General features: G+C 48.2%; 1 protein-coding gene across 3 annotated transcripts in view; it reads right to left on the minus strand.

Annotated features, from left to right (window-relative positions):
- The window catches only part of myo1b (myosin IB), a 51,649-nt gene that overhangs the window by 5,951 nt on the left and 27,637 nt on the right, over positions 1-18,061 (minus strand). For 2 of the 3 annotated variants that reach the window (XM_084688837.1, XM_084688836.1), the window contains exons 7-22: positions 15,832-15,895; positions 13,437-13,535; positions 12,808-12,911; positions 11,593-11,740; positions 10,291-10,409; positions 9,149-9,235; positions 8,989-9,054; positions 7,179-7,283; positions 5,958-6,020; positions 5,472-5,672; positions 4,686-4,912; positions 4,362-4,562; positions 3,617-3,710; positions 2,792-2,941; positions 2,627-2,695; positions 2,418-2,504 (exon numbers count right to left, since the gene is read on the minus strand). In XM_084688837.1, the coding sequence (XP_084544963.1) occupies positions 2,418-2,504; positions 2,627-2,695; positions 2,792-2,941; positions 3,617-3,710; positions 4,362-4,562; positions 4,686-4,912; positions 5,472-5,672; positions 5,958-6,020; positions 7,179-7,283; positions 8,989-9,054; positions 9,149-9,235; positions 10,291-10,409; positions 11,593-11,740; positions 12,808-12,911; positions 13,437-13,535; positions 15,832-15,895 (1,884 nt within the window). Of the gene's footprint in view, positions 1-692; positions 780-1,933; positions 2,021-2,417; positions 2,505-2,626; positions 2,696-2,791; positions 2,942-3,616; positions 3,711-4,361; positions 4,563-4,685; positions 4,913-5,471; positions 5,673-5,957; positions 6,021-7,178; positions 7,284-8,988; positions 9,055-9,148; positions 9,236-10,290; positions 10,410-11,592; positions 11,741-12,807; positions 12,912-13,436; positions 13,536-15,831; positions 15,896-18,061 lie in introns of all 3 variants that reach the window. The other variant, XM_084688838.1, reaches the window with a different exon arrangement.

Genomic DNA, 18,061 nt, shown 5'->3' on the forward strand with positions numbered 1-18,061 from the left:
CATGCCTAGAAGAGCATGCACATAGAATGCACACAGCGTGGCATGCCGAGAGGAGGAGGATGCAGGAGGGAGAGAGAAAGACACCCCCCAAAACACGACTTCTCTGGTAAACCCGCCAAAGTGCCATGTCAGGAGAACGTGTCTGCTTTTGTGAAAAGTGTTTGTGTTTTTACGTGCGCGTGTGTGCATGTGAGCTCATGAGAAAGGTCTGCTGTTCACGCGTCACAAACGGGGCCGTTTGGCAAAGGAGTAGGCAGCGCCTACGTAGCCGCGTCCCATCCCACCCCCTCCGCGGGTGCCAGTCTGGATCAGCTATAATCCATCGGCTGTGGAGTAAAGAGGCTTAAGTGACCGTATCCTTCCCCCCTCCCCCTTCCTCCCTGTGCCCCAGACCCATCAAAGCCAAGGGTCACTGGCTCTTCAGCTATCCATCCTTCAGAGTAACCCCCTTGACACGCTCCCCAGTCTGGCAGGGAAAGACTGAGCAGGTGTTCATCAGGGTGTCTTCCCCCTTAAAAATGACTCGTCTTTACCGGTTTTGTTTGGCATGCAATGGGACTCTGGATAAGGGGTTGTATGGTTTGGTACCTTGTCATGCATGGGGGGGGGGGGTCATTCAGATACTGTAAGGGTCTGGTATGGGTTTGATGGGAGATGGTGGAACATGGATGTTGACAAGCTTTCCCAAATACCTTAGTCCCTTGCCAGCCGGCCCAAATGACCGACACAGCGTGCTTATTCCTCGCCTTGTCCTTTAGACGCCGCAGTTCTCTTCGTGCCTGGGGAAGTTGGTGGGGGGGTTTACTTTTACGGTGACTGTGAAAATGGCAGTGTCTAGTGTTTACGGTGAGTTAGGGGGGGAGGGTCAAATGAAAACAGTATAAAAGAAACGTGTGTGTGTGTAAAAAATGCCTTCTGCTGTGCTTTGAGTAAGCTAGTGTACAAAAGATGAGGTTATGCTCAATGAGAGTATAGAACAGTATAGACTAGATATTGCAAATTACCCAGCACACACACACACACACACACACACAGTTGGCACAGCACACAGTTCAATAAACTGTTTAATGCTGTAAAATGCTGGACAGATAGATACCCTGCCCTTGGATTGCAATGGAGTAGATAACCGAGTGCAATTGCCCATTAGTTCACAAGATAAGTCACACGTGTCTGTGCTCGTCATGGATCATGTAACACACCGAATAGAGTTGACCACAGTACAGCATGATTCAATAAACTTTCTTTTTGAAGTTTTATCTCTCTACTGGTTAGAATGCCGTTAGATAACATGCTGTTGAGTCAGAGTTACAAAGGTCACCTTAAAAAAAAAAAAAAAAAAAAAGAAAAAAAAAAGCTTTGGACCAAATCTGCATTTTATGGTGAGGAAATGGTGTGCTACTATGTTTTACACCAAGCCATGTTGTATGTTCCAACCTGTGAGTTACAAGTCAGTAAAACACCTCTCAGAGTCTTCTCTCCAAGATACTTGAGGCATTTTAATCAGACATAATTAGTAAAGATTCATACAACATTCTCATTATAAGACAAAGAAGCAAAGTGGGAGTAGTGAGTAGATTAGAAAGCCCCTGGGCACATGGGCGAAGGATGCTGAGGAACACTGGAATACTGTTCCTTAGGGGAAAAGTATTGCTTCTTAAAAGGAAGAACCCACAAAAAAAGACTGAAATAAAAATGTGTTAGTAGGTTGGTTTCCCCCATCCCAACACCTAAGGAGTAATGACAAAGACGAGTAAGACACTGGTGAGGGGCATTAGTGAACCACTGGACAACGGAGGGTTGGGGGGGGGGAAGGGATGACGACGACGACGACGACGACAAGGGGCACGTCCCTTGTCATTTGGCAGTTTCAAGGCAGGATGGGGATGACGGACAGCTGGAATGGGGGACACACGGTGGCAGTCTGGTTAAATACCTTGGTCCCCTGCCAGAATGCCCAAATGACTGACACAGCGTGTTTATTCCGTGCCTCCTGCTTCAGGCGGCGCAGTTCCATCCTCGCCTGAAGGGGGCGGTAGGAGGGCAGGTCAGAATGAGGACAGAGGCAGCCGGCGGTTTAGGAAAGGACGGGCGGAATCAGAGAGAGAAAGAGAGGGAGAGAGAGAGAGGAGTGAGGGTGGGGTAAAGTGAGCAGTAGTGAGATCAGCCACAGAAGACGACTAAAGGAAGTGAAAGTGGGGAGGATGTTTTTCAAACACAGCTTCCCTGGGAGACTTGGGATTGCCTTAATATACTTCACACCCTTGTCCGGCGGCTGGAAGAAGCACCGCGAAGCACGACATCATATCCTTAATGACCAACATTACATTTGCGTACTTCTGGTCATCGTCAATTGTAACGTCTGGCACCACTTAATGAATTGGTATTGAGAGGAGTCTGCGTTGTCACAATATCTGTACCTGTGTGCCGTGCCAGTATGCAGCAATGGTGGTCACTGCCTCTTTGCATCTCTTCTGGTATTTCAACTCTCGCAAGATCTTGCGAGCCTGTTGAAAATGATCAATGTCGGTTCGTTAGATGGCTTAATAGAACCGATATTGTTCTAAGTCTAAATAGTAAGGTACGATTCAACTCATTTGAGGGCCAGGCAGCCATGACACGGTCTCACCTTCCATCCTCTGATGAAGGACTGCATCACTATGGTCGAACTCTTGATCTTCTGGTATTTCTTTTGTTGCTACAAAAACAACCACAGAGAAGAAAAGTCAATATAAAAGGATCTATAGAGGAGCGTGTGTATTCACGTGTGAGTGTGTGTAGGCGGGCATCTCACCGCGTAGCGTCTGTACCAGGCTGCTACCACCACCTGGCTCTTCTTAAGCAGCAGGAAGTGTTTGCGGCACTTCCATCCACGGTAGATCTTCTGGATGAGAGCGGCCAGGTTCTCCAGGCAGCCCCGCCTCCTTTCTTCCAGGAAGAACAGCTGGCGGGCAGAGTGGGGGACAACGGAACACTTAAGAGGGCAAAATACCTTTTTCGCACTTAACTGTTGTGGAGGACAGTGAAGATTAGATCGGTACATAGATATTGATGGTCGGTAAAGCTGCAATGAGTGTGCTACATCTGCCCGGAACATATCCTGTGTGTCAGACTACCCAACGTGTCTAGCTCTGAAGACAGGAGACATAGGGGGCTGAGGGCTAAGCCACCCGGAGCCTACCCTGAAAGAACAGTGACACACACCACAAGGAGACATGGTGCAAGATAAGCCCAGCTCCAGATCATGGATAAGCACCGAGCACCAGCATGAGATCAGGTCGGTACGGGCTTTGTTTGGTCTTCTGGGCTCACAAGGGACACCGTTCCATCTCGCAGGATTGTAAAAGCTCCAGCCGTGCAGAGTGAATGCTCATTTCCCATGCTCGCTGGCAGGGCAAAGCAGCGTCAGAACAGCTAAGTGAAAGCATGTGTGTTCAAAATGTTGGGTAAGTGCTAATTACTGGAGAAGGGGCTCAAAAAGCGCAGTTTCCTGCCCGGGGGAGCCCCCCTCGTGAAGACACGTTTGGAGTTTGGATTCTAGGTTGAGCTGTACGAAACTGGTTCTTTGGACCTTTGTTATGATCCTGCGGAAAGGTTTGTGATTGGGTGAGCGAGCTACCGTTCTAGGGTTCCTGATGAAGATCTTGGAGCGTCCATAGGCAAACTCCTCCGTAGAAATCTGGAGGTCAGTCATCAGAACTTCTACTCCCTCCCTACAGTACCATGGGGGAGAGAAAGGCTCAAGCAACAAGGTAGACATTTTATGAACAGTTGATCTAAAAGAAAAACATGCAGATTCTAGAAAGAGCGTGGCAGATCTGATAAGACCATCAGGGGGCAAACGGCAAGATGTCATTCCGCGAGCAGATAGCAGGGCGTATCTACAGTAACATGTGGAATGAAAACATGCCTAACCTCATGAACTACTAAATCACCATATATGGACAGCCAGATCGAGACCGCAAAAGCACATTGGATACCAAATTCTTTAGTTCACAAAGCAGTAGATATCAGTCAAAGTGCTGTCATTACAGTGAATGCGTTAGAATCACTGATTTGGAATAGATTATAGACTAACTGTCCCAACATGTCCAGGATAAAGAAGGGAAAGACTGAACTGTGTTTGGTCTTGATAATCACCCTAGGAAACCAGTTAGCCAGGCAATTTTCATAAGGCTTATTGAAACAGTTGAATGTGTGTTGGAGGTAGGTGTGGAGGCGTGGTAGGTGTGGAGGAAGGGACAGATAAATACAAAGGGTGATTGTGTGCCCATGATGGAATTGCGCTTAAGAGGGTGTGTGCGTCTCTTTGTTAAGGTAGCCTAAACACGACTGGTATTCCAGACAGGCAGTGCGACTCCTACCTTGTGGGTCCTCTCCAGTGCGGCCAGGTCTGCTTGCAGAGCATCTTGTAGCGCTCCAGGCAGGGCTCGTACATCTGTCGGAAGGCGTAGCCCGCCCTCCTCACGCGCACGTTCTCCATGAGGCCGAGGTAGCGCACCTGGTGGCACACCAGCGTGTCTGTGAAGATGTGGGCTGCCTTCTTGTCATTGGGCTTGATGCACCTGAGGACAGACACAAAGGGGAGGTGACTGGGAGTGACAGGGGCATCTCTGTGTTCCAGATTCCTCGCACGAGCCCACAGAGAACGATGAGTGTGAATGTGTGTGTGTGTGTCTGATAGATACCTGATGTAGTTGGGGTTCTTGGTCAGCAGGTTCCTCATGAGGGTGCCCACGGAGGCCTTGAACTGGAAGCCAGCGGTGGGTGGTCTCTTCAGGTTGACCTTGGCAGGGTTGCCCTCGGGGAAGATCTGCTTCATGAGACTGTGGTTGGCCTTGTACATGGCCTGGGACAGGTCTCTGTACAGCAGGTCGTTGTTCTTGTCGACAAAACCCTCCACGCGGTACAACACCTACACAGATGGACGAAAACAGCATTTGGATGGCACTGACTGTGTACAAGGAGATGGACGGAAACCATGACGCTAAAATAGACCATTATCTGATCACTATCAGTGCACATGTAATTGTTAACTGACATAAAACCATCAGGATTTGTAGTTTGAATTCATCATGCAAACATCTGCATGTGTTCAATGCGTGTGAGTCTACTTTGGCTTATTTACTTAGTAATAAATAAATAGCATTTGCCCATTAAGTCCCATTCAGAGCTCAGCCAAGCTGAGAAAATGCTGGCTTTACGTGCCTATAGCTGACCGCAGGGCAAGTGGACCAGGCAGGGATTATCAACCTATTCACCCAGAGTAGAGTGTCTGTAAAGCTGGGGATATTCTAAAGGTTTCTCATCCATCATGTGTGCAGAGCGTCCTGTGCATAACATTTTTGGTCGTCGCAATCACACAGATGAGGCTATGCTATTCGCCCAAATCCACCACGCTCGGGAGATTCAAATCCCCCATCGACACCTCCCGACAAGCGACGCGAGGCGCCCCTCCCTTTCCCCGCGCTTGCCTTCCCGGCGTAGTGCTGGATGCGGAAGCAGCTGTGCGGCAGGCTGTGGTCCGTCAGGAACTTGGAGTTCTTGCTGAGGCGGCTCTCAAAGTGCTGGTGCTCAGCGCAGATGGTGTTCAGCTTGTCCAAGAAGGTGTCATCCGTCACCGTGCCCGGGCGGAGGCACTCCTCGTCCAGCATGGCCAGGATGCCGTTCTGGTTCTGGACAGGAGGCGCGGAGGGTGGACCGAGGACGGAAGGAAAGACAGGGGATGAGTGAAAAAGACACTAGATTATAGGATAGTAGATGTCGACCTTGGTAAAAACTAGTCTGGAGTTTGTCATTTCGTGAGCAAAAGCCACGTTAAGGCATGTCACTGTTCTTTGCACAGAAGCGTATATCCGTGACATGCTTGGACAAGGGTTGTCCTCAGATGTGACTCGTAGATTCTTGGAAAATGGCTTTGTTTGCTTCTCAAGAATGAGGAGACACAGAGTCGGACTTACATTCTCGATGAGGTCACAGATAACGGCGTTGTTGAAATATTCAATGTTGGTCCACTCAATGTCCTGTGACAAACAAAAACAAGGGTGAAAGGAGTTACTTTTTTCTGCTCCCTCTTCAGACTTTCACTTAAAGCTTCCAAGAAAGTATCGTGTGGCGTAATCTCACCCCATCACCTAGACTTACTTATACAGACCTGAGTGGTTTAAGAGATAAAGCTATTGACATTCCCTCCTCTTAGACAGCTAACCAATGGGCATCTAGTCCAGAGATGGTAGGCAAGGTATAAATTGTTCCTTGATCATCTGGAATGTCTGGCCAGACACGAACGGAAGCAGACATATGTCTCTACAGAGCTGTGGTTAGTAGGATGACACTGCAGCAAAACCCCCCCCCCATCTAACACATTCTCAGCGAGGTTTTTTGTTCAACGGCATAATAAATCACAGATTAAACTAAGTGCATCACTTAGTATAATTTTACTCGGGGATGAGTGAAGAGTTTTGGACTAAGATTGGGATGTGGTTATGGCTGGTTTGGACTGAGGGTCCAGGGGACCAGATCTGGGCGGGCTGGGGAGGTGGGGGGGGGTGTTTGCGATCTTGGATGGGGACTCTGGATTGGTGGGCCTCCCACTCTCTCCCCAACTGTGGTATTTTCCCATGCACTGGTCTGGAAGGGGGCCAGAGTGGAATATCATGGTGGGGAGGTCAAGAGAGCAGCACTCACATACTTAGAGCTTTGAAAGCAAACAGAGCCCCGAGCCCCATGGGGAGAAGTGTGTTTACCCCTGCTGGAGTGAAGGATCACTTCCGTCCCCGCGCCCAAGATGGAGAGGAAGGAGAGAGAGAGGAATTTAAAGAGACCGAGGGGGGGGGGGGGGGGGGGGGGGGGAAGAGTCCTATAACAAGTGATGGAGAGAAGAGAAGCGTGTGAGGGTGTGAAGGTATGCTGAGGTACAGAGAAGGAAAACAATGGCACAGAAATGGAGTGTGAGATGGAGCGAACAAAGGAAAAGATGAGGCTAAAAGGTTGAGCACCCTGGAAAGGTTAATAATACATCCCAGACATACCAAAACATACTACAAATTGGGGTTGTCGATGTGTGGATGTGAGTGTTGAGTGGGGGATGGGGAGGGTGAGTGAGGGGCTAAGGGACCTGGTGATGGATGCACGGCTTCACAAGCCGCTCCCAATCTTGCAGCAAACTCCTCTGGACTCACCTCCCTGATGTACTCCTCCTGCTCCTCGCGCAGAGTCAGCTCAATGAAGATCTGCTGCAGCTTCTCATTGCAGTAGTTGATGATGAACTGTTCAAAGCTGTTTTCCTGTGGAGGCACCCAGAAACACCGCTCAGACTTATGATCCGTCATTCAAATATATCGTCCCCCCCCCCCCCCCTTGCAGATGCACACAGCCGGACGGCACATGGCATTACTTGAAATACTGGTGGGAGGTAATACACAACCAGAGTTAACTAATAAACGGTCTGTATTTATAACCTGAAGAAAGTTTCCGCCTATCTGACGCCACCTGTTTCTATTTCGCTCTGACAATGCTGCCATAAGCCTCTGGGTCACTCTGGGGTCCTGTTCTGTTCTCTAATAGATTCCACAAGATCTGCCAAGTTCCTCTTGCAATTCCTTCAATGTTATGCCATGCTGACAAAGGAAAAAGTCTATTTCCAAACCGAGTCAATTGTCTTTCTTCCTTACAGCTGTGGGAACTGTTGTCTTCCGCTGAACCAAGCTCCGAACCCAGGGCCTACAGCTTCTTGAAAACGGTCATAACCTTATTGCTTTACAGCTACTTCTGTACAAACAGTCAAGTATTGGACAATAGATGACAGTCAATAAAACCTTATCTATTTCCGTTATCATCAGAGAAAAATCTACCCTAGACCTCAAAAGCCTGCAATTTATTTTTTAACGAGAATACCTTTTTAAATACATTTTTATGAGTGATATATAACGAATGAACAATCATTAAACATTAGCAGGCATGATCCCAAAAATAAATAAACCCAAATCACGCCACTTTTCCATCAATTATGACCGGAGTAGCTGCATTCATACATTTTCTGGGTTAGGTAACTGCAACATTTTCTGGGTTAGAAAACTTTTCATTTGCTTAGGATAGACTAGGGTTAGGATTGCGATGAAAGACGCACTGGTCTACTCTTGATAAGAAAGGACAGTAAACGCACACGACAGCAAAGCAATCGTGTCCATCTACACTGTTGAAAAAGAGCCTCGGTGTTCCATGGCACGTTTTTTTCTCCTTTCCTAGAGAGAGTGGAACCAGTGTGCCTTCAACCTCATCAAACAACACGCCACTGCAGAACAGAAGCATCTCTGCTGCGGCTACAGCAGCAGCCGGCACACGTCATACTTTCAAAGGGGCAGCTGATACCAGACTGAAACAACACTGGCCCCCGTCTTCAAACAAGAGCCATCCAGGCTGGGCCCGCAGTGCACTTTGACGTGCCGCGCCGGTAACAGCATTTGGGCTCGTGCATTTTACATGTCAAAAAGCACTGCAGAGCACAGTCAGATAAGGCTTTGCTCCTTTCAAGCGAAACAAACAGAGCATGAACAACGCGGCCCGCGACCGTCGTCTGCATTCAAAAGTAGGGTTTGTTCTTTTCAGACGGGGCGGCACGCTGCACCCTTGGGTGCCTGTGTTGTCCAGATAAGGAGCTGAATTAGGACTAGGATTAGAGGCATCACAGCATGCACACTGGCACAGCAAACTCTCCTCGGCAGGCGTACTTACTCCATCCTGTCGAGCCAGACACAACAACATTCAGGAGAGGAAGAAGGACTTCATAGTGAGTTGGGAACCAGTGACATGAGACGGAGCACTTCTGGACGTTAAAGATACTTACAGTACAAACCGTTTTAGATCAGAGTAGTAACATGAATCAGTAAAACAAAACAAAAAAACTCTAGAAAACTATTAGTACATGGAGGTGCTTTCTGTTATAGGGATTTGATTACGACGTCATTTCCCCTTGAGAGCTGGGACCCTTACCTCAAAGATCTCAAAACCATAGATGTCCAGCACACCCATCACCTTGTGACGTGTCTTGGCTTGAGCCTGAGAGGAGAAACAGACACAAACACGTTTGAAACTCATGTACACGTGCATGGGCACACATGCACGCACTCTCAGGGTTCCCATAGGGTCCTACCTTGATGCTTTCATTGATCCTGGTAACCAGCCAGCTGAAGAGACGACTGTACAGGTTTTTGGCAAGAGCATCCCGGGCGTAGTACGCCTACAACAACAACAACAACAACAACAGCAGCAGCAGCGGGTTAATGGATACATGAACAACCCATCAACAGGACCATATTCTGTTTTCAGCACGACCTCATTGATAAACACATTTGAAGGGAAACAGGTAGACTTTCAATTAGGGAGCTGTCCCATGGAGACAGCTCAAGTAAATAATCCTTCAAGGAGGTGACATGAGTTACTTCTAATGCTCAGTCCGCCTGGGTGATAGAGACAAACACAGGCCTCAGAACTCAGATAAGCAATGCAAGGGGATGTAAGAGTGTAGAACATCACTGAAGGGAATTCCATCCCTGCATTTTTCTCATTCCAGAACCTCCATGGAGCACCAGTGCAAATTACAGATGGAGATGTCTGGATGGGCGTGTCCACAAGCCAAGTAGGACTTCAGGACAGTTTATCAGGCTCATATGTCATGGAAACTTGTCGAACAAACAACATGCAATGAGACGAGCACAGACGAATGGAGGAGGGGAGTGGTCGATGGGGTTTAAACCGACAATGTTGCAAGGCAAATTGGCTCGCTGGTCTACAGTGTTACCAGACTGCTCTCTCCTACACGAGCAGTGATTTATTGTCTCATTCTTCCTCCATTCTACCGTTTGTTTATTCAGGGAGCCGGATGTTTGTGACAGAATGTTCTGGGCTCACACAGTTTCACCATAGTATTACCACACAGTATCTGTAACAGGGATGGTCCAATCGAGGATCAGACGACAAACTTATCTTTTAGAGAGACCTTTAGAGAGATGATTTGTTCCCCCTCCTCCCCCTCAGCCTGAACTCAAAGACCTCCAAAATATGACCTAGATCTGCCGTATAAACCTCATCTATAATTGATAGGTTTTTAGTTTTTTTTGTGTAGTAGAAATGGGGCGGGGGGGGGGGGGGGGGGGGGTAGAGCTAGTCAGGAGGAAGTAATAGCTTTCATCCTTGGAATTGTGTGTGGCTGTCAGAGAATCCCTTGTGACCCATCAGAACCAGACCTCCTGGTGGTGTGTTGTCATATGCGGTGAAACAGAGTCTTGTTCTGACCTGTGACACGTTGAGGGTCGTGGACACCTTCTCCATCTTGGCCTCCACGGTACGGTAGCTGAAAGCCCTCTCCAGGACGGACTGCTCGATCCCCAGCAGCTCACACATCTCCTTCAGGTCTGTTGGGGGACGGGGAACGGGGGACGGACGAACAAAACAAAAACACTCTTAGGAAACAGGAGAGGCAAACAATCGTGCCTCAACAAGCTCCGTGTGTGTGTGTGTTTACAGTCATTGGACTGAAATATACTCCAGGTGAGATTAGCATTATGAGCCATTGCAAAAGCCGATAACCATTACAAAACCGCTGAACAGCAGGAGACGACATTTTCACATTTACACGGCACATTCAACCTTTCAGTTCATGTCGGCCAAGTTTCAGCTGGTGATACCTTTAAGCTATATGGGCGATGTTGTCTCATGATAGGAAGAGACCATGAGGGTGCTAACATTAAGTCCTGCCAGGAGGCCCTGGGCTGATGACCAGATAAGGTGATCTAAACTCAATCTGGCCAGGGGATCTCCTTGGCTAGTATCGGGTGTGGGAGGGGTCCTTTTGCCCATCCCCTCCCTCCCTCCCCTGTCTACTCTCAAAGCCATTGCTCTCCATGGTAGCCGCACAAAGTAGTGTTTAAAAAGAGCTGCTAAAGACCATTAGCTGTAATGTACTTAGATCCAACAGTCCAGTTTCCCACTGTGCTGCCTTATGGAAGGACACGTTTAGACAAAGTTATTTTGTACAGCAATTAAACTGGTGGGTACTTCAATGGTCTGTACACAATGTTAACAAAACTACTATTGTCATTTTAAAGAGTGTGGAATTTATGACTGACACTCATGTTTTCCCACGGCATGCCCATGTACTATGAATAGAGAGTGTGAAATCAATGAAATGCAAAATGACATGCAAATACACCTTGTGAGCCATTTGCTTAATAGAGAGCAGCCGTTTCCATTGAGGATGTCCAGTTGTCAATGAGCAATGATAAAAAACAAATCTACTCCTCCTGCTGCTTATGCAAATGCCAGGTTGTAAACTCGGTGTCCAATAGGTGGCAGCAGTTTAAAGGTAGAATCTGCAATTGAAACTACTATATTGCTTGCAAGGCCATGTACGTGGAGAGACTATTCGTCAAGGTTGGTAACTAACGTCCTTGGCAACAGATTGCAGGGTAATATCTTATCTACATGTAACACGTCACCTAACCCATTGTAAAAACAGAGACACATAAGCCATCAAGGGGAAAGTACTTCGGCAACAATTGCAGATCCTGTCAAGGATGATGCGACCGAGGAACTCACCATTCTTGTCTTTGACCCTGCTCTCATCGAAGCCGTTGACCCGAGACTCGGGTTTGAACTCGATGTTTCCCAGTTTGAGGACGGCTGCCACCAGCTCCAGCACCGACTGCACCTCGTCCTCCATGAAGCCCACGATCTGCATGGCATTCTGGGAACGAGACAAGGGCCAAATCAGCCGCCGGTAGAGCCAACAGGCCAAAAGAGGTGTCTTGAAGAGACACGGTCGGAGTAAAACAGCTGGTGGCGCAGGGCCCAGGCTGGACACGGGATGAACGAATGAATGATGGGATTGTGTTATCGGGGTTTGGGCACGATTGTGATGGAGGGCGAGGAATGCCTGTGAGTGCCTGTGGCTCAGGCTGGGCTTCATATCCAGTGGAGAGGCCCATTGTTCCTACAGACTGCAGGGTGTTGTGTTGATATGGACTGCAGCTGTGCAGCGGCCTGCCATGGCAAGGTTGGGCAACTCAGATGGGGCAGGGCAGAGAGGCAGGAAGCAGAGGGAAAACCCCAGACAGGGAGTAGAGTCGAGTAGAATAGAGCAGAGGAGCCTGGCCGGAACACATCCTCTGTGTCACAATTGTCATGCGTACGGGGAATGGGCAAACTGGTGACCATACAAGGCATGACAGGCTCACGAGTTTGATTGTGTGCGCGCGTGTGGGGCTGTCTGTGACAATGTGTGTTTGTCTGAAGTGAACGGAGGGAATAGGAGGATGCAGCTGTTGCTTCTTGCTCAGGTTTCCCACACCGGGCCAGTTGTACTAGCATGTGTTCCCAGGCATTGTACTGGTGTTTGTTATGGTGTTTGTTATGCTGTTTGTTATGCTGTTTGTTATGGGCTGCAGGTGGAGGTCCATTCCTCTCCCAAATCAGTCCGCAAATAAAACTCCAGGTAATTATGACCTGACGAGGCTGAGCAGAGCAGGATTCAAGTGTTACCTTTAATCCAATCCCTCTGCTCATTTGTTTGATAAGGAGATAAGAAGCTCAGACCACCTATCGGCCTCTGTCACAGTTCAATCCTGAGATCCCCCAAAAAAGAGAAAACACCAAACGCACTGACCAACGCCCTCAGTCTCAACGACAGCTGAGTTTTCGGTAAAGCTAGGGACACACGACTGTATGTGTGTGTGTGTGTGTATATTTAGTGTGTGAGTGTGTGTGTGTATGCGTGTGTGCGCGTGCGGGCACACGTGTGTGCCTCACACTCACCCTCACAGTCCTGAAGCAGGCTGCATCATCCAGCCCAGCGACAGAGGCAGAGTCCAGACTCAGGTAGTTGTATTTGCTGAAGTCTCTGTCCAGCTTCAGCTTCTCTGTGGGTTATGGAGAGGAACGTCAACATGAAGTATATAGCCACTGCTGGGGACCAGGTACTATATACATACACACACACACACACACAATTTACTACAGCAGATTGAATGGCTTTTTCAAAGCCAAGGATCAGGTATCAAGGACATTCATTCTAGCCCCTCAACATGGACAAGATTGGATTACAAGTTAAACTAACGGTGCCTCGATACACTGCTCTGATGTTTGAGCACCAGTGAAACTAATCAATGACCATTATATTGTTCTTCCTCAGCGGGAGGGTCCAACAATGATGGCGCTCCGTCCCAGAACAAAGAAAAGGAACAGGTTCCTTGGGCTCTGTAACCCGCAGTGGGTAAAGTAGAGGATCCTGTTTCAGTGAAATCTCATGCTTCCTTTTTTCAGTTTGATCTGGCAGGTTAATTAAGAACATATTCATATGTACTAAATACGTGTGTGCGTGTGTGTGTGCGTGTGTGTGTGTGTGTGTGCGTGTGCGTGTGTAGAAGTGCATGTCGAAGACTCACTGAGCGTGTCATCAGAGGCTCCGGACAGGAGCTGGTAGAAGATGTGGAAATTCCTTTCCCCGCGAGGCTGTTTGACTACCCTGGACTTCTCCAGCAGGTCTGCAGAAAGACAACAGGCACAACGTCAGTGGATATAGGCAAGCCTGTTCATAACAGACCACACGGAAAAAAAACTATCTAACAATGGGGCTTTGGATGGCAAGGATATGAAATTGGCTGTTTATTATGAGTTGAATTGTATTATAACAACTAATCTCTCGTATGAGTGGACAGTGTCCTGAACACATCGGCTGGGCAAGGATGGGTTTCTAGCGCAACCAAATATTAAGAGTTTCCAAGGTGACAGAGCCACTGTCGGACAGCTTCATTGTCCATTGTGTGAGGAGAGCCTGAGCCTGAGCCGGGGACAGGAAGTCCCAGAGGAGGAAACCGTATGAGGAGATCAAAAGTCAGCTTGGTCTCCATGGCTACTGACCAGAGAAAACAACACCTGAGTGAGGAGGATGTCATTTCTGGGGTTAGGAACAGATGGATTTAAACATAGACTAGTCCTGTGTGTGCCATTTTTCTCTGGTCTGGTTGGTTCATAGAATCATATTCTGCCAGGTAGTGAGTAGGTTATTAAAAACGTCTAGCGCATCCTGCGTGACATCCAATATGTTTTCATAGATTGCTCAAGGTATTTTTCACTTCACTGTAAACCCACTGAGAGATGCATGATAAGGCCATCCCTGAGCCCTGAGAGACTGTTGCTGTCATCCATTTACAAACCCATCTCCAAGCCCCAGACCAGCCTCCCAAAGAGCCCAGGCAACACTATATCAGGGTCAACCACTAGAAGGTAGGGGGTCATGAATCTGTGCTGCCCACTGCTAACCCCACTGCCACGCTCCGGTGCGGTCGTCCCTAAGTGGCTCAGGGACCGCCAGTTCATCAATAATGCAGAGCCCCTTTAGAAAGTGTCAGGGCCTGCGAAAGCTGCCTGTCTGTGCTGTAATCAAAGTAGCAGAGGGCTCGGACAACACAGGACTTACTTTCTCTGCCAGGCCCCGGCAGTTTCTCTGCATCCCTCACTTTCAGACAGAGCAATATCACTATGTTTTGCTATGTGGGGTCGACTGCAAGCATCGGCACAGACTGAAATACAGGAAGTTTGGTTCAAGAACGTTCTGGATCAGTCTCCCTCCAAGGGGGCTGAGCTCCGACCTTCCACCTTTTGTACACTCAGTAAGTTCAGTCAAGTTATTGCGTTTTACGACTGAAGGCTATTCTCTGTGTTTTTCGAGTCTTTCATGAAGCTCTGGCATTCACAGTAGACTGCATTCAGGATATGCTCGGTTAGATAAACAAACATACTTTAAAGCAGCAATGTTGGACATGCAATATGGCGTCCAGTAAGAAAAAGAAGCCCATATCCTGTGTTGTTGCTGTGACTGGGGTCTAACAAGCACTAGAGACTTGGTCATTAGTTATCCCCTTTTCACTTCTGGAAATAAACTTTACTGCACTCCTTGTTCCTCTCTGCAGTGTCTCAGTGTGACTACACCTCCTATGGTCACTCCAGCTCTTTCTTCTCAGTTGAAACAGGGCCTTGAGGCAGAGGACTGGATATGAAGGGGGCGAAAACGAGGTGTCAGCTGACAATGCGGCTGTGTAGGAAGAAAAGCTGAATTTATTACCAGCTACTTCTGAGGAGAGAAAAAAAAAAGAAGAAGAAAGCCCCCGAAGGCACTAAAGAGTCCAGTCACTTCTCCATCCATCCATCCATCCCTCCCTGCCCCTGGCTTAAAAAAAAAAAGTCACATGTCCTTCAACACTCAAGAGATCCCCTTGTGTCAGGGGGTGGCTTCCTAGCGAGCGGACAGACAGACAGACAGAGGGGCATCTGTGACGGCAATAATCCACCCCTGACTGTTTCTGTGACCTCTGGCACATCTCTCCACACAGACACAACAATATGGAGAGAGAGAGAGACACTGTGAAACGACAACCGTGAGGGACGTTGGTGCAGGCGGAGAGGGGGGGGGGGGGGGTGGAGAGTTGAGCTAGAGAGTTCAAAGTTACGTTCATGTGTCCATCGCAGGTTGCTTGGCAGGCCTGTGTCACTGACCCTCCACTGACAGGGAACGAACAGCGTGGTATTGATCAGGCATTTTCTGTGCTGGGCCGACCGCCCGGGTGTGGGGGGGGGATGTGACCTGTGGCACGCTTTGATCAACCTTAAACTCCCATCGTGTGTGACAAACCATTAGGGTGGGATGACTGTGGGTGTTAATTGAACTGTTACTGTAACTGTTTATGGGAGGTCCGCGCAGTCACAGTCAGCGTTGCAACACTGACATAGGAGGGGCTAGTGGGATAAAAATAAGTGTGTGTGTGTGTGTGTTATACTCACAATTGCTAATAACTCCGCCCAGAGGGTCCCCTTTGAAGTCAAACTCTATGTCCATGTACTTCCCCTGTGGAGAAACACTCATTGAGACCATTTGAAATTTAAGACACAATAGCTTTTCTAAACAATTTTCTTTGCATAAGCAAATCAACAGCCTTGTAAGAAACTTTTGCAAAAATAGACAGATAAAAGGACCAACTGGGCTGCACCAGCAAGTCTGTCCAGTCCTTGATAGTATCAAAGCCCTAGACGTTGAGCTATGGAAGGGTCACGCTGCAAGGCTGGCCTGACTTTCTAACGAGAGAAGCTCTCACACGCAGACAAGGTTCACTGCAAACCTCACTGAAATACGAGCCTAACACGAGGCCATAAGCTTTTCTCTGGACTCGGAACTCAAGTCATTCTGTCTCCAGGCACAGATGTGTTCATAAAGTCAGCTGCCAATCATGGACAGGCTTGCTGCAGTATGAAGTAATGGACTACTGTGAAGGAAACGGCTTCGCTTCCCGTCTTCCACTGGAGGAGTAAAACAAACCATTCCTCTTGTTCTCTGTTTAAAGTTGGACTTGGAACACTGGGCCCAGTGTCTCGGAAACGTTTGATATCCCCCACTCCTCAAACCACCTCGTTTTTATTTATGGCTGAGAGTTCTTCCAAAAGCAGAGGCTCGATGAGCTGTCTGCCGCCAATCCCAATCAGATCCCTGTTCTTTCTACAGGGGAAGTAAGAGATGCAACTTTTTGTGCTCCGTTAGGAGGGAAGAGTTATGACTAGATGGCATGCTGTGGAAAGCCCTGAGGTATTGCTGATCATCCAGTGGTGAACACCAAGGTTACCTAAATATAAACAGATCAGATATAAGCTGGTTTAATATCCCTGCTGTGATAAGCCTGAACACAGGGACAAGGAACACACCGACGGGGAGTGGCTGAACTTTAGGAGTGCCACTGAGATTGAATAGGGCCAGGATACTTTCACAGGAGCTAGCCAATCAACTTGTACAGTGAGGACTCACTCAGCATTTAGTGGGCCATCGTCTCTGTGGTAACAGCAACTAGTATTGTGATTGGACTAGACGGAGATATGATTTACGAGGTTGGTTCACTCCCGAGGCTGGGTGGATACCGTGTGTTCTGTCGTATTGGGGAAGCTTGCAGTAATGGGATGACATCAGGGTGGAATCTGAAACAGCCAGCTGCTGCCAACAAGCCCCCAGAAGCACACAGGCTGCCAGCGAGCGTGAGAAAGGCACTTTTCGCAAATCATACTCCAAAGAAATGTCTTGTTTGATATCGCCAGTGTCTGGAAATGAAATGTTTTCCTAGATTAGTGTGCCAGACAAAAAACTCCACGGCAGAACCAGATAGTGGTTGCATCACTGGGCTGATGTTATCGCAATGCAAGCCTTAGCCAAGGTTTTCATAACAGTGCATTTTGAAGGCAATGCAGGGCAGCAATTTCTGCACGTGCTCAGTCAACATGGCGGCTGGGCCACCGAGCCAGTCTGTAGCTGCATTAATATTTGCTCATGAACAAGTCAAACGTCAGCAGAACAGTCAAAATATCCTGCCACTGGCTTACAACAGCGTCTCCACAGCGGCAGTAAAGGTCCAGTCTGTGGGTCTGTAATATGGACAGACCTGGACCAGGGAAGTGGCGCCCAGTCTGGAAGAGGGAGTAGATATAAGTGCTTAAGAGACATCCCTCCTCTGGGAAAAAAAAAAAAAAACTCCTGGAGAAAAGAACAGTTTCCAAACAGACGTCTCAGCAGACATCTGGAGATGGTTGCCAAAACGGTACGCAGCCTTCGGTTTAATTCCTGTTCGGTCCTAAGCAGTGCAACTGTGACAGCCTGATAGTTATGCCAGTCGCTAAGACTCTGCACTGTATTCTGTTTCAAAATGCTGGTAACAGACTTGTTGATACTTAGGGCCATTGATAATAAAACCAAAGATCCCTAAAACAAACCAACAATAATGGGAGAAAAGGCAGTCACAGCCTCTTTACGATATGAAGGCCGATGCCAACCTCAACTTGGCCATCCAGAGTAAGAGAGAGGGAAGAAAACATTAAAAACAGAATAGGGGGAAAGAGAGTCAGAGTGGAAGAGTGGGGAGAGAGAAAGGCCGACAGGGCTGTTTGTGATCGCTGATGTCGGGATCAAAGGTCCACCTGCGTTTAATCTTAAGCAAACACACCCTCACTGGATGTGAAACCATCAAAGCAACAACTC

The sequence above is a fragment of the Hypomesus nipponensis genome, chromosome 23 (genome assembly GCF_054491055.1).
Source record: "Hypomesus nipponensis isolate SF chromosome 23, ASM5449105v1, whole genome shotgun sequence".
In the NCBI taxonomy this organism is placed as follows: domain Eukaryota; kingdom Metazoa; phylum Chordata; class Actinopteri; order Osmeriformes; family Osmeridae; genus Hypomesus; species Hypomesus nipponensis.